Raw genomic sequence first — 14,852 nt, 5'->3', positions numbered from 1 at the left:
TTTTAGACTTGAAATACCAGTAGCAATTCAGTAATTTGTTCAACTTATAAAAATCACATTGCCATTTCAGTAAAATTTATTCAAACAAGACAAAAGTTGGAGCTTTATGTTATGATATTCAAGTTCTACATTTGAGTGATTTAGTGAACAACTTCTACATGTAGTGAAGTGCAACAAATAAGTTGTGGATGAAGTTAACAGTTCTACTGCTTAAATCATTGTTATTATTTATCTAAATTCTAACTGCATGGCAAAACATATAATATTTAGATTTTACAATTCCTTGACATCCATATTAATGAGAAGATAAACTTCCTCTGACATTCTGATCCAATAGGTTTGTTATGATATTGCGCATTAGGCCAATTGCTTAATGTTATATAATATATACAAACATGATTGTTATCATACTTTCTTAAAAAGGTCAAAGTTAGTATCACCATCACTTGATCATGTTGATACTCAGCTTTTGCTGAGAAATAATTCTGTGCAATATCATTTAGAAATGAAATTCTTTCCATTTTCCAGAAATATTCAATGACAAGAGGATAGGAGAAACAGTAGAGTGTCAAACAAAATAACTTGTATAGTTGGTTACATCTGAGATCAAATCTCACCCAATTACTTTGACTTTCATTCTTCTGTGACCAGCATAAGTAGCAGCCAATAAAAAATTTAGAAATATAGCTATGGTGCACCAAGTGCAAGTAGTGAAACTATAAAAGTATCGAATCAAAACATTATTTTGAACGTTTTAATAATGGACTAACATTCACAACTATGAAATATAATAGTTCTAAAAAAAAACTACCGTTTATAGGTGTTTCTTAAGTCTTTCAACAACAGCAAAATGGTACCGAATGACGTATTAATTTTTCCAATACAATCACTGATTTCTTTCTCAATCTTGCTTTTAACATCAACAGCTTACCTCAGTCAGAAGTTTGGCTCATGCGTCAAGCCATTATTACCAATGTGAAAAACTTTCTCTATCACATTGTGTCATTCAACCAGTCTCATTTTTCAAAGCACACATATACTGCCATAGCATATTATTGATATACTAGAGTACTTGAGCTGTCAACAATGACTGTGTTATGGTTGAAAAAGTTACCCTAAGTTGATGAAAAATTAATTAGAGGGTGAGAAAGAAAATAAAAATGCCAAAATAACAAGAAAATAAGAAAATTATATTTATCACTCCCAAAATACTATACAGGTATGATTTTCTGCAGAAGTTCATGAAGAACAGCATTTCTTGTGTAGACATGAGGCGGTACTAACATACCTATGCCTTCTGAATTTTCAATCTGTATCTTCAAAGTGTTCCTAGTCCTAACCCAGATCAGGTTACTTTACTGCATAGAATACAGATACCGTGGTAGACCACACACACTGAAGTAGCATTGAAATTTCTGATTACTAAAGTTTCAGAAATGAAAATCAAGACCACAGAGAACTTAAGCCACTATCTTGAAATTAAACATAAAAAGTGATGGAGTTGTCATAAATAGGATACAGTATCTCAGGGACATATTTCAAAGAGACAGCCTTTCTCTGATACTGTTTATATTTTCAGTGACCTTATGTCTTTTTTTTTTATCTTTCACTCGTTTCAGTTACTGGACTCAAGTGTTTATTCTATCAGGCTCTTTTGCCAAACCACTAAGTTACAGAAATGTAAACAAACCAACACTGGTTATCAAGCAGTGGTGGAGGACAAACACATACAGATATAAACACACACAAACACATATATATGACAGGTTTCTTTCAGCCAAAGGCTATGGTAGAAGACACTTGCCTGAAGCGTCATGCAGTGGAACTGAACCCAGAACCACATACTTGGGAAGCAAACTTCTTACCACACAGCTGCACCTGTGGCAGAAATCTGAATGGAACATAACTGGCTCACAGGAGGACAGAGACACCAACTTAAGACATAGCTTTTTAGTGAACAACTTGAAAGTAAATACCTAGAATATGAATGGCATGAAGAAAAGCCTTGATCTAATTACATTTTCAAAGGATGTAGGGATGGAGTTTGGCTGGATAAATGTTTCTACCTGATTGTATGGAAAACTACAAACCAGTCTAGTAACATCTCTTTCAATGGCCAGACTATTTTGCCAATATCTGATGGAGAACGCTACAGGTAGCTAGGGATGGATAAACATATATCCTAAGATGGATCTTAAACAAGAAAAGCATAACCAGGAAAAATTACATCTGTGTTATATATATATATATTGTTTTCAGAATTCTCTGTATACTATAAATCAGTGGCCCACAGTTTGTTTGCTAAAGTAGTACTCATACCAACATTTGGGCAACCTTTAAGAAACCAGAGGAGATTCAGCCCATTGATGTTAAAACCCAAAAACTGTAAACCACTACCAGAAATTTTCCCATCGGTGGGAAAATTAACTGCCTCAAATTAAATATATAAAAAAGGAGGCAGTGTCTTAACATAAAACAGCCTTCAAATGTCACATAATATTCCTTCATCAACAACTACTAACCACCAAGTATCAAAATGCATGTCTGGATTTAATATGCATACATGAGACAAATAACATTACAAGAGTTGGAAAAGAGCTCTTTAGAACATACTCCCTACCCAAAGATTAAAAATACAAGGAAGTGGCACAGTTCTACAACTACAAATTCTCAGATGAATGATTTTCTGATTATCAGCAGAAAGTCTTGCATGACTATGTTATCAGAAAGCTTCAAAATGACAGTAATCAATTGTTAACCAAAGTGGTCTACCTTGGACCAACAATGAGTGTTGAAAATTATACTTTTGTAATCCAAGGCTCAAAAAGAATAGAGATGCAACTAAAAATGTCTAGGTATGATAACCAATGCAGACTCCATAGAATTAAAATAAAAGATGTTACCCATACTGTAAGCAGCTGTCCAAAATTGTCATCATATCTACATGAGGTATAGCCAAACCATTATACCATGCAAATCATAGAAAGGATAGCTGTGAACATTATAATATAAGAAGTTACAGTGATGTAATATGCATAATCACCCATAACATGAAAAAATACTGTGGAATGTTTCTGTAATATATATACATAATAGACCAGACAATGATCTGAGAGAGAAAAAAAAATGTGCACGGTAGATGAAATTAGTTGTCCAACAAAAATTAACATAGTTTTAAAAGAAAAAGAAAAAATTCTGTACCTCACAAATAAAAAATCTGCATATACTACGCTCAGACTATAATTTTAGATTTATACCTGTAATTGGAGGAAGGGATTGATAATGTAACTAACTATCTCGGTACTAATTTTGGTTTCACAAAACCCAAAGAGACACAACTAATTAATAAATTACAATTATTAACTATTAATGGAACTGCTAAAATATGTCAAACATTCCAGAACTTTAGCTTGTAATAAGTGCATATGTATATGTAAGTATAAAAAAATATATGTACACACACCTAGATCAAAATATGCATGTCCACACAAGCAATGACATCCTTACTTGTACACATGTGCAGTTATTCACACAAACACACACACGTTTGCCACCGTAAGATGCCTATGCAATTAAGTAGTATCCTCAAATAGCTGTATTCCTGACAGATGCACAAAATATTTGATCTGTTCCTCCTGTCCCAAACAAACCTTTACCCAGCAATAACTTACTATTTATGTATTCATTGGATCATCCAGTCACTGCCAAATCAAGGTCAGTTAACTGGTTGGAGTTCCATCAAATCTATAATGTCTGCTTAAATGTAATTTACTCCTGAGCCATCTGAGACAGCTAATCAAGTGACCATTCCCATTTTACTCAAAACCAAAAGCCCAGAATCTCTGAGTGGTTTACTTACACAAGAACTAAGAACACTGCTTACAAAAACCTAAAGGAAATCCCCTACCACTACTACCTGAAAGATTTTTCCTATCAAATAATGCGAGAAGCTAAAAATAAGAAGTTTACTAATTTTCTGTAGCATGAAGATCAGAAGTGTGAAGTATTCCAGGATGGAAGGTAGTGCACAAGATAAAACTGAGATATCATTAGGAGGAAGTGTATAAAGAAGTATAATGGCACTTGATTTTGATGACACCAAAAAGTAAGGGATGTGAAATCAGTATTACAAGAAATTATTGGATGAGAAAAATTGATAGGAGAAAAAGGATTTTTTTCCCAAGTAGACCGAACAAAGAGACCAACCACGCAAGTTGATAACAACAAGATGACAAGCAGTATTAATAACAATAACAATTAAAGAAATAAAAGTAAGGAAGGCAGCTGGTCTGTCAGGAAAAGTCAAAGAGATGCTTTAAATATTTGGTATGTACTAGTCGCTCACATACTCAATCAGTAGTACAATGCCCAATACAATAGTGCAGGAAGGTGTCATGTCTAATAACTGGCACAATAAGATAGTTAACTACTATAAGAGCAAAGAAACACTTAGGATAGGTAATTGTAGAGGTACTAAATTGTTGACCAAGTTATGAAAGTTATTAAAAGAGCTATTGCACAATTGATTTGGAAGAGAATTGGCCTAGATGAGTGCTGCAAGAGATATTAGCATTATCATCATCCTAGTGAGGCAACTGCAGAAGTACTTAACTTGGCATAAGACTTTGTACCTAGCTTTTGTTGATCTGAAGAAGGCCTCCCATGCTCTGTAATCTAGTGGTTGCCAAGTATGCTAAGAATAAATTAATGATTTAAGAGGGTCACAGAAGCCATTTACAGAGGCACCACCAGCAAGATGAAAGTTAGTAAAGAGTTCAGTGATGAATTTACCATACAGGTAGGGTCCATTAGGGTTCAGCTCACAGGCTCTCCTGATTATCATAATCTTACTGACTATAACTGAGGAGTTTAAGATTAGCTACCTGTGGATGCTCCTGTATGATGATGACCTGGTTCTTATGGTAGTATCTTAAGACTATTCAGGAAAGAAATTCCTGATTTAAACACTTAAAATCAAGAAGCTTCAAAAGAAAACTTATCAAAGACTTAAGTAGAAAAGAAGACAGGACTCTGCTACCATAAGGGAAATGGCCATATATTTAACAAGCAGAAAAGGAGTGGGTAGAAATTCCAGCTGACAATAGGTTTCTTATGTGGCAGAAGCACAGGCATAGTCAGTAGTAAGAATACATGTGAAATAAATTCTTTCAACTGTTCTGGAGACTCTAAAAGTAGTTGCTAGCTTTTCTTACTGATATGATCTAATTAGCAGCAGAGGTAGATATTCAGAATAGTGAGAGCAGAAGAGTAAAAACAAGGCCATGAAAGTTCAAGGAGCTACTACTTCTGCTGACAACAAAGGAATTCTATCTCTGTGAAAAGCAGATTGTTTATAATTTGTATATCAAGTATAATGTTGCATGTTAGTGAAATATGAATCTTGAATGCAAAATATTTTGAAAGGCAAGAATAAAATGAAGTTAGCAAACTTCACTGAATCTGTAATACTAGTGTATATGAATGACAGAATAAATATAACCTGAGAGAAAACTATACAAAGGACAGCACTGGGGTGGGCATGTGATGCATATAGAGTATGACAACTATATAAAGAACTTATGAACACTCAAAGTGGATAGAACCCTGTGAAAGACATCTAGGACAATATGGGATGAAGTAGTGAAGATGAATATCAAGATGTTAAGATAGGTGCAGGTGTGGCTGTGTGGTAAGAAGCTTGCTTCCCAACCAAATGCATCTGGGTTGAGTCCCATTGCATGACACCTTGGGTAAGTGTCTTCTACTATAACCTCATGCCAACCAAAGCTTTGTGAGCAGATTAGGTAAATGGAAACTGAAAGATTCTAAGATACCCTCTTGCAGACTACCTCATTGGCGAATGACAGGGACCTTCTCTTTGTGGCAGGTGACTTCAATGGACATGTTGGACAACATACAGGTGGCTTCCATGGCATACATGGAGGCTACAGTTTTGGTTCCTACAATGAGGAGGGAACCATGCTGCTGAAGTTCAACCAAGCAAATGATCTTATTGTTTGCAATGCTAACTTCAGGAAACCTGCCAGTCACCCACCGTTCAAGCAGACACACTAGCCAAATTGACTACATCATCGCCAGAAAAAGGGAAAGATGGCTGCTTATAAATGCCAAAACCTTCCCAGGCGAAGAATGTACCCCCACAACATAGACTGATAGTTAGTGACTTCAGGATCAGGGCTAACTGAATGCCCAGAAGACGACCAGCATGGAGGAGAAGGGTCTGGAAGCTTAAAGATTCTGTGAATGGACAGGGATTTAGAGACACATTCTCGAAGCCTTTGAAAAAATAGAAGAGGATATAGCTTCACATGATGTAGAAGACAACTGGAGGTTTCTATGGGACAACCTGCTGAAGGCCATTGACCAGATCTGTGGATGATGCAAAGTCCCTCTCGACCCAAAATAACGTGGTGGTGGAATAATGTTGTTGACAGGGCTATTAGAGAAAAGAAACAGGCTTGGAAGGATTGGAAGAACGGTGGTAGCAGGGAATTGTATCAGACTGCCAGAAGGGAAGCTAGGAGACAGGTTTATTTAGCCAGAGGAGAAGCAAATAAGAAAAAATTTGCCAATGTTCTGTGCCGTGAGGACTAAAGACTTGAGGTATTTTGTGTTGCAAGACAGTGTGTGAGAGAGAATCATGATGTTGTAGAAGAGAAATGTGTCCGCATGGATGATGGTTCACTTGCACTAAACAAGGCTGCAAAGATAGAGCTTTAGAGATGCCACTATGAAAGGTTGCCCAATAAAGAAAATGAATGGGAGAAAGAGAGTCTGCCAAATGTCGACCCAACAGAGGGACCAGCTATCCAAGTTGACAGTACCTTGGTAGATAAAGCAATTAAGAGTATGAAGACAAGGAAAGCCCCCCCTCCCCCCCAGCCCATCAGGAATCACTGCAGAGATGCTCAAAATATCTGGCAGTGTTGGCTGTAGCCTAGTCACCTGTATAGTTAACCAGGTGATACACAAAGGAGCCATACCCAATGACTGATGTAGCAACACCATAGTCAACTACTAGATACAAATAATTACAGAGGTATCAAGTTGTTGGATCAGGTAATGAAGGTCCCAGAAAGAGTCATAGCCCAACTAATTAGGGAGAGAGTCAGTTTAGATGAGATGCAGTTTGGGTTTGTGCCAGGGAAAAGCACCACCAATGCTATATTTCTGGTAAGACTGCTGCAGGAGAAATACCTAACCAAAGACAAATCTCTGTACCTGGCTTTCGTTGACATGGAGTAAACCTTTGATAGGGTCCCCCAATCACTTACTTGGTGGTCAATGAGGAAACTAGGGATAGATGAATGGTTAGTGAGAGCTGTGCAAGGGATTCTGTCAGTAAGGTGAGGGTTGGCAATGAGTACAGTGAAGAATTCTGGATAGATGTAGGGGTCCACCAAGGTTCAGTCCTCAGTCCCCTCCTATTTATCATAGTCCTCCAAGCAATAAGAGAGGAATTCAAAAGAGGATACCCATGGGTGCTCCTCTATGCTGACGATTTTGCTCTAATTGCTGAGTCACTATCAGAACTAGAGGAGAAGTTTCAGGTGTGGAAACAAGGATTAGAATCAAAGGTCCTTAGAGTCAACCTAGCTAAAACCAAAGTCCTAATAAGTAGGAAGGCAGACAAACTACAAATCCCTTCAGGTAGATGGCCCTGCTCGATCTGTAGAAAAGGCATAGGTAGAAACTCCATAAAATGTACCCAGTGTAAGCCATGGACTCATAAGAGGTACAGCAATATCAAAAGGAGGCTAACTGGGAAGATAGTTTTTGTATGTGGCAGATGCTCAGGAGCAATAAACACTGGAAATGTGCAGAGAACAACTTCCACCACATTCCAGGGAGGAAAACTACAAGTTGTTGATAGCTTCCGTTACCTAGGTGACCAAGTCAGTAGCAGGGGAGGGTGCACTGAAAGTGTAGCTGCTAGAATAAGAATAGCCTGGGCAAAGTACAGAGAGCTCTTACCTCTGCTGGTGACAAAGAGCCTCTTGCTCAGAGTAAAAGGTAGACTGTATGAGGCATGCGTACAAACAACTATGCTACATTGCAGTGAAACATGGACCATGACTGCTGAGGACATGCGTAAGCTCACAAGGAATGAAGCCAATATGCTCTGATAGACGTGTAATGTCACTGTGCATACTCAACAGAGTGTAAGTACCTTGAGAGAAAAGTTGGACCTAAGAAGCATTAGATGTGGTGTGCAAGAGAGATGACTGTGCTGGTATGGTCATGTGGCAAGAATGGATGAGGATATCTGTGTGAAAAAGTGCCACACCCTAGTGGTTGAGGGAACCTGTGGAAGAGGTAGACCCACTACACTCTCGGAGTGGTTGGTGTTAGGAAGGGCATCCAGCTGCAGAAACTCCGCCAGATCAGATTGGAGCCTGGTACAGCCATCTGGTTTGCCAGTCCTCAGTCAAATCGTCCAACCCATGCTAGCATGGAAAGCAGTCGTTAAACAATGATGATTATATATATATATATTTTAGGTGTGGAAACAAGGTCTAGAATCAAAGGGTCTTAGAGTGAGGTGGCAAAGAAGTCCACAGGTTCAGTCACTTGTCTATGACCTTATCCACACATTTCTCAGCTATGAGTATGCCCACACATATACAATTGACCCCAGGACTGGGGTCAGTTTGTTCGACTAAAGGCAGTGCCCTAGTATGGCCACAGTCAAATGACTGAAACAAATAAAAGAATAAAAGAATGTGTATGTATTACTTTGTGCCTGTATTTGTCTTCGATCACTACTTGATAATAAGTATTAGTGTGTTTACATCCCCATAATTTAACAGTTCAGCAAAAGTGACCGATAGAATAAGTACCAAGCTTTAAAAAAAGGGCTGGGGGTTGATTTGTTTGACTGAAACTGCTCAAGGTGGTGCCCCAGCATGGCCACAGTCAAATGACTGAAACAAGTAAAAGATACAAAGGACATGACAAATGACTGCAAAGACTTGCAACTCATAGTACTCTAGTACTTGCCCTCACATGCAAGCATGGCGAAACAAATGTTAAAATGGTGATAGTGATGCAGGCTGTGATCTATAATACATTTACATTTCATATATATCTAAAATATATTTACATTTCAGTCTCTCACACAATATGCTCTTAAGTCTTCATCTGCTTGTTATTTAATACTCTCTTATCTCCTTATCACATAGTCTCTCTCCAAGACACTATACCACACCTCTTGTATAGCAAGGGATGGCATCGGATCATTCCCTACCACTATCTCTATCTCACGTCATGATGCCTGCATAATAATGGATTGTATCAGATCTCTCCATAGCTGATACATCCTTACCATCACCTTTCTGTAAAGCTAACCATCACTCCCTTTCCCACAAGTCAATCATCATTGACATCAGTCATCCTTTTTTACCATCAGAAGCCAGTAACTCTGAATAAAGATTAACTTGGACATGATGATCCATCCAATTCTTGCCATCAGAAATAGTGAGTGCAAAATGATGATGATGACAGCAATGATGACGACAGGGTGAGGGAGGCTAATTATTCACTACCACAATGCCTCATCAAAAAAATAAAGAATGCCTTCAAGCTTTCTTGCCAATCAAATGGAAGCGATAATATCTGATCACTTGCCAAGAGTGTCTCCAAATTGACAGAATACACATTACTTGTCAACCAAGATGTCTCTATTAGCACTACATTTGCAGCTGCCATGAACAAAAAATCCTCTAATTGTTCCAACCAGTCCTAATGCCAAATTATCCATCATCTTTAAACAATATATTTTAAAGCTAGATCTGAAATTCAGTTTCACTAAACTCACTAAACTCAACCCCTTTCTTCAATCCTATTTTAAAAGGACACAGACATACACATACATCCTAAACCAGATATCAAAGAATGCTATTTGGCTAATTGGCAAGGATTCACTTATCAACATACTGCAACCACTGGCTCAATGATTGCAGTACCTCTACAATCCTGAACTTGTTAGCTGCGTTTCCCCATCTAGAATCTCGTCTCTTTTCTCTCCCCCATCACTCACACCTTGCAGGCCCTGCACTAAATATTTTTTCCTGTCCTCCTTCCCCACAATTGCAATCAACTAGAGTTTCCTGAAATCCATATTTTTCCTACAAACATTCAATCTGAATGTCATCTGCAAAGATTATGAGGACTGCCTATCTTCTGTTTAACTCATAAAACAAACAAATCAAGAGAGTGTCTATGTGGTTGCTCAATCTGCCAGCAACAGCAACCAAACCCACTTTAAATCATACTATATTGCATTAAGAAATGGAAAGGCGCATTGTATAAAATAGTCCTCAATATACTGTGGCTGAAAGAAAAACAAAAACAGGATGATCACAGCTAGAATGCTCTTTTCCATAGGTCTGCTTGATCAGAGCTGACATTAAGCTTCAAGTACAGTAGAAGAAAGTAAAAACACACACACACACACATATATATATACAGTGCAAAGTTCAAGCATGGCCAACAATCCCAAGCATACACAACAATCCCAGGCAAGGCCAACAAGCACAGGCATGACTGATAGGTACAAGAATGGTTGCCACATTGTTAATAAGTTCACTTCTTAATTATGTGGTTTCAGGATCAGTCTCACTGAATGGTAATTATTGTGGGCAAATATTCTTTGCTATAGTCCCAAGCCAACCAAAACCTTGTGAGTGGATTTGGTAGACAGAAACCAAGTCCAGCATATATATATATGTGTATGCATAGGTGCAGGATTGGCTCTATCGTAAGAAGCTTGCTTCCCAACCACGTGGTTCCAGGTTCAGTCCCACTGTGCAGCACCTTGGGCAAGTGTCTTCGATAGCTACAAACTGAACAAAGCCTTGTGAGTGGTAGATGGAAGCTGAAAGAAGTCTATCATATATATATATGTATGTATGTGTGTGTATGTGTATATGTGTAATCATCATTATCTTCACAATGATGATATCATTATCATATATATATATATATATATCTTTGCATGTGTCTTTGTGCTTGTGTCCTACCACTGCTTGACAACTGATGTTGGTGTGTTTATATCCCCATAAGTTAGAAGTTTGGCAAAAGAGACCAATAGCATAAATACCAAGCTTAGATAAATAAGTACTAGGGTCGATTCATTGACACTTTATTTCATGTTGCACCAATTCACTCAGCTGGCAAAAATGAGTTGTACCTATAGTTCAAAGGGCCAACATTGTCACATTCTGTGTCACGTTGAATCTCCTTGAGAACTAAATGAAGGTTATTTGTGTGTGAGGAATGCTCAGCCACTTGCATGTTAATTTCACGAGTAAGTTGTTCTATTGATCAGATCAACTAGAGCACTCATCGTCATAACCAATAGAGTGCCAGTAAGCACAAGTGCATTTTATGTGACACTAACACAAATGCACTTCATGTAGCACCAGCACCTGCAAGACAAAGACCTCTCATTTGGGAGGAGTGGAGGCATGGCCACAAAGGACATGCCTGTATGTATGGATGGCTACGATTTTAATTGCTTGACATGTCATCTCAATTACAACAAATCACCAGAGGCCTTGATCCCTTGTGATCTCCTCAGTGAGGCTCAGTATCTGAAGATCCTTTCTCACTACTTCGTCCCAGAAGTGAGAAAGGATCGTCAGACACTGGGCCTCACTTTTAGGTGGACATTAAAAGCAATGATGATAATGATATGCATTTATATACACACAATTTATTCAATTAATCCAATAAAACAAATTAAATATTTACCAAGTACATTCCAGATAAGTTCAGGCATTCCAAGGAGAACTTTTAAGTAGAGAAAATATGGTAGCTTTCTTCGAGGAAATGTGTTGGTAATGCTCCCTTTCATGCTTATACTGATTATACCAATTGTCAGAACAATGCTGATTGAAAGAAGAGTGATAACTCCAATGTAATAAGTCCATAACAAATGGCCATCATTGCAACTGAAAGCTTCTTTGTGGTGATTAAAAACCACAATTATAGCAATTAACCTAAACAACAAAAGTAAAAATAAAAGTGATCAGTTTTACTTTTCACAGAAATGCACAAATTATCAAAAAGGTACAATAAAATCAGTCATAATTTGCTATGAGCTCTTTCCTGTGACCAACTGCTACCTAAAACTGGCTAATAACAAAAGTTTACTGTGTGTAATAAAACAGGTAGGCTGAACAATTAGATACACTTCAATAGTCTCTATTCTTTTAGTCTGAGATGGGTTTGTAGTGACATCAGTTTTTAGGACTATTTTTACCAATTATGGAAATATTGTTGGTAATCTTTATACAGTATTCTCTCCAATCATCTTCAAGTGGTATTCCTTAACTAGAGACACTGCTTCTGGAATCTTTATTTCATCAACTGGATTTGATAGTCTAAGTAGAGAACAATAATGTTATCACCATCAGTATGAACCAGAGATACCAAAAAGTAAGAGATGCTGAAACCAAATTCTTAAATCTTAAAAACTTAAATAGTATTTTTACAAAAGTTTTTCTTTATGAAATAATGCCATATTCATGATATAATTTATTTTTATTCCAAATTTATTCCCTTCCTCAGCAAAGAGAGGAATAAATTTGAAATGGAAACAGTATTTTTGGAAGCAATTTATATTTTTCTGTGCCTAGTACTCAATATTAAATACAATTGCTTTCACATAGTGCCTGTACACAACTTCTTTTAATAAGAGATATTTGATTTTACTAATAGTCATCACATTACAAATGTAGTTTAACAACCAATACTACAAATTCTATTGCTGCAACTTTACAAGTTCTTGTCATTAAAGTACAGAATTGTAAATGAAGCTAAATGTCTTGAGCCTAAATATTTTAAATTAAGCCAATTACATGTATCGCTATATCCAAATAAAAATTCCATCAAAATCACAATCTAAATTTTTTTTTTTTTTTTTATTTAAGCATAAGAATAAATACTTTCAATATCCATTGTTGTTTTTCAGCAATAAGCTTTAATTCTCAGTAAAAAAAAAAAAGATTAAAGTAAATACTAGAAACTACTGTTGTTTATATCCTGTTGCACAACTACACAAACTTAAAACAACCACTTCAATTTTATCTTGATAAAAAAATTTTTTAAATAAATAGCATAGCTGAACTAGAATGTTAGCTAGAATAAATAGGTTAGAAATGCATTATTTAGAACCAACTGAAATAATAAACCATGAGTTGAAATAAAATATATCAAACTACTATTTCATATCAAACTAGCAGTATCGCCCGGAGTTGCTCAGGTTTGTAAGGGAAATAACTATATAAGCATTTTTAGTGAGTTATAGCAAAAAAATAGCAAAAAATGCATTAAAAATGGAATAAAAAATGATGGTAATTTTTTTTTAAATCGTTGACTCATCGTAGACATTTTTAGAGAGTTACTTCCTTTATATAATAGCGAAAAATGCATTAAAATGGAATAAAAAATGATGGTAAATTTTTTTTTAAATCGTAGACTCATCGCAGACGCGCGCTAATACCCAGAAGGGCTCGATATGAATCACGACTATAAGATACCCGGTTTTGGTTACACTGCACCGCAAAATGTGGGAGTAGTTAGGAATCTAAATCATAGGAGACAGACACACAACCTTACTTTTATATATAAAGATTTGTGCAACAACTAAAACATTCGGTTGTGCAAATTGTTTGCACAGGAAACCTGCCCTGTGTGGCGGTTTTTGCCGTTTTTGTGGATCCGTTTCAGCTTTTTTAGCGATTTCTGTTTTGGCGACTTCAAGCCATGAAGTCGTTGTTCTAAAAGAACGCTGGTCTCCTTGACAACGCATTACGACGTTGATTTCCTTACACTCCCTTCCCCACAGCTTCACGAGGGAGGGAAGAAGTGGGAGAAGCAACACATGTGCAGGTGTGAGCGTGGACGCCAACTCCGCCGCCATCGACACACAAAAAAATATGCATTAAAATGGAATAAAAAATTATCTTAAATTATTTTTTAAATTGTAGACTCATCGTAGACGCGTGCTAATACCCAGACGGGCTTGATATGAATCACGACTATAAGATACCCGAATTTGGTTAAACTGCACCGCAAAATGTGGGAGTAGTTAGGAATCTAAACCGTAGGAGACAGACACTCACACAACTACAGTTTTATATATATAGATGTATTGTTGTTATTTAACACCACATCAACTGAGAAGGCGGCAAATTGGCAGAAACATTAGCACACTGGGTGAAATGCTTCACGGTATTTCATCTGTCTTTACGTTCTGAGTTCAAACTCCACCGATGTCAACTTTGCCTTTCATCCTTTCAGGGTCGATAAATTAAGTACCAGCTGCATACTGGGGTCAATCTAATCAACTGGCCCCCCACTCCCCAAAAATTTCAGGCCTTGGTTGATCTAATCGACTGGCCCCATCCCCAAAACTTTCAGGCCTTGCTCATTCTAATTGACTGGCCCCCTCCTCAAAAATTTCAGGCCTTGAAAAGAAACACCGACTGAGAAGACCTGTGACTAAAAGCATTCCAACTATGATCATCCATCCTTCTCTCGAGCATTGAACATCAAGAACGATATCAACTATGTAACTCCTTTGCAGGATGGGAGTGTATAATTTGAAGCAACTATTTCTAGCTTGTCCAGAGCAGTGCTTCCCAAAGTATCTGATATGGTGTACCAGCAGTTTTTTTTCCAGTGTACCAGGGACCAGTAATATTTCCTAGTAATATTAATTTAAACTGGAAACAATATATACAATGAATATAATAAAAGTTGACAATTTTTTTATCTTATATATATTTTGTAAACAAATAGTACAATGTCATGTAAGCATTTTA

The 14,852-nt window shown here is 37.0% G+C and overlaps 1 protein-coding gene across 1 annotated transcript in view; it reads right to left on the bottom strand.

Annotated features, from left to right (window-relative positions):
- Positions 1 to 14,852, bottom strand: part of LOC115209163 (diacylglycerol lipase-beta) — a 58,535-nt gene that overhangs the window by 40,245 nt on the left and 3,438 nt on the right. The window contains exon 2 of the mRNA XM_029777390.2: positions 11,776 to 12,023. Coding sequence (XP_029633250.1) covers positions 11,776 to 12,023 — 248 coding nt within the window. The remainder of the gene's footprint in view (positions 1 to 11,775; positions 12,024 to 14,852) is intronic.

This window comes from Octopus sinensis, linkage group LG3 (assembly GCF_006345805.1).
Source record: "Octopus sinensis linkage group LG3, ASM634580v1, whole genome shotgun sequence".
In the NCBI taxonomy this organism is placed as follows: domain Eukaryota; kingdom Metazoa; phylum Mollusca; class Cephalopoda; order Octopoda; family Octopodidae; genus Octopus; species Octopus sinensis.
The sequence above is the reverse complement of the archived record's forward strand: the minus strand, read 5'-3'. Positions and strand labels throughout refer to the sequence as shown.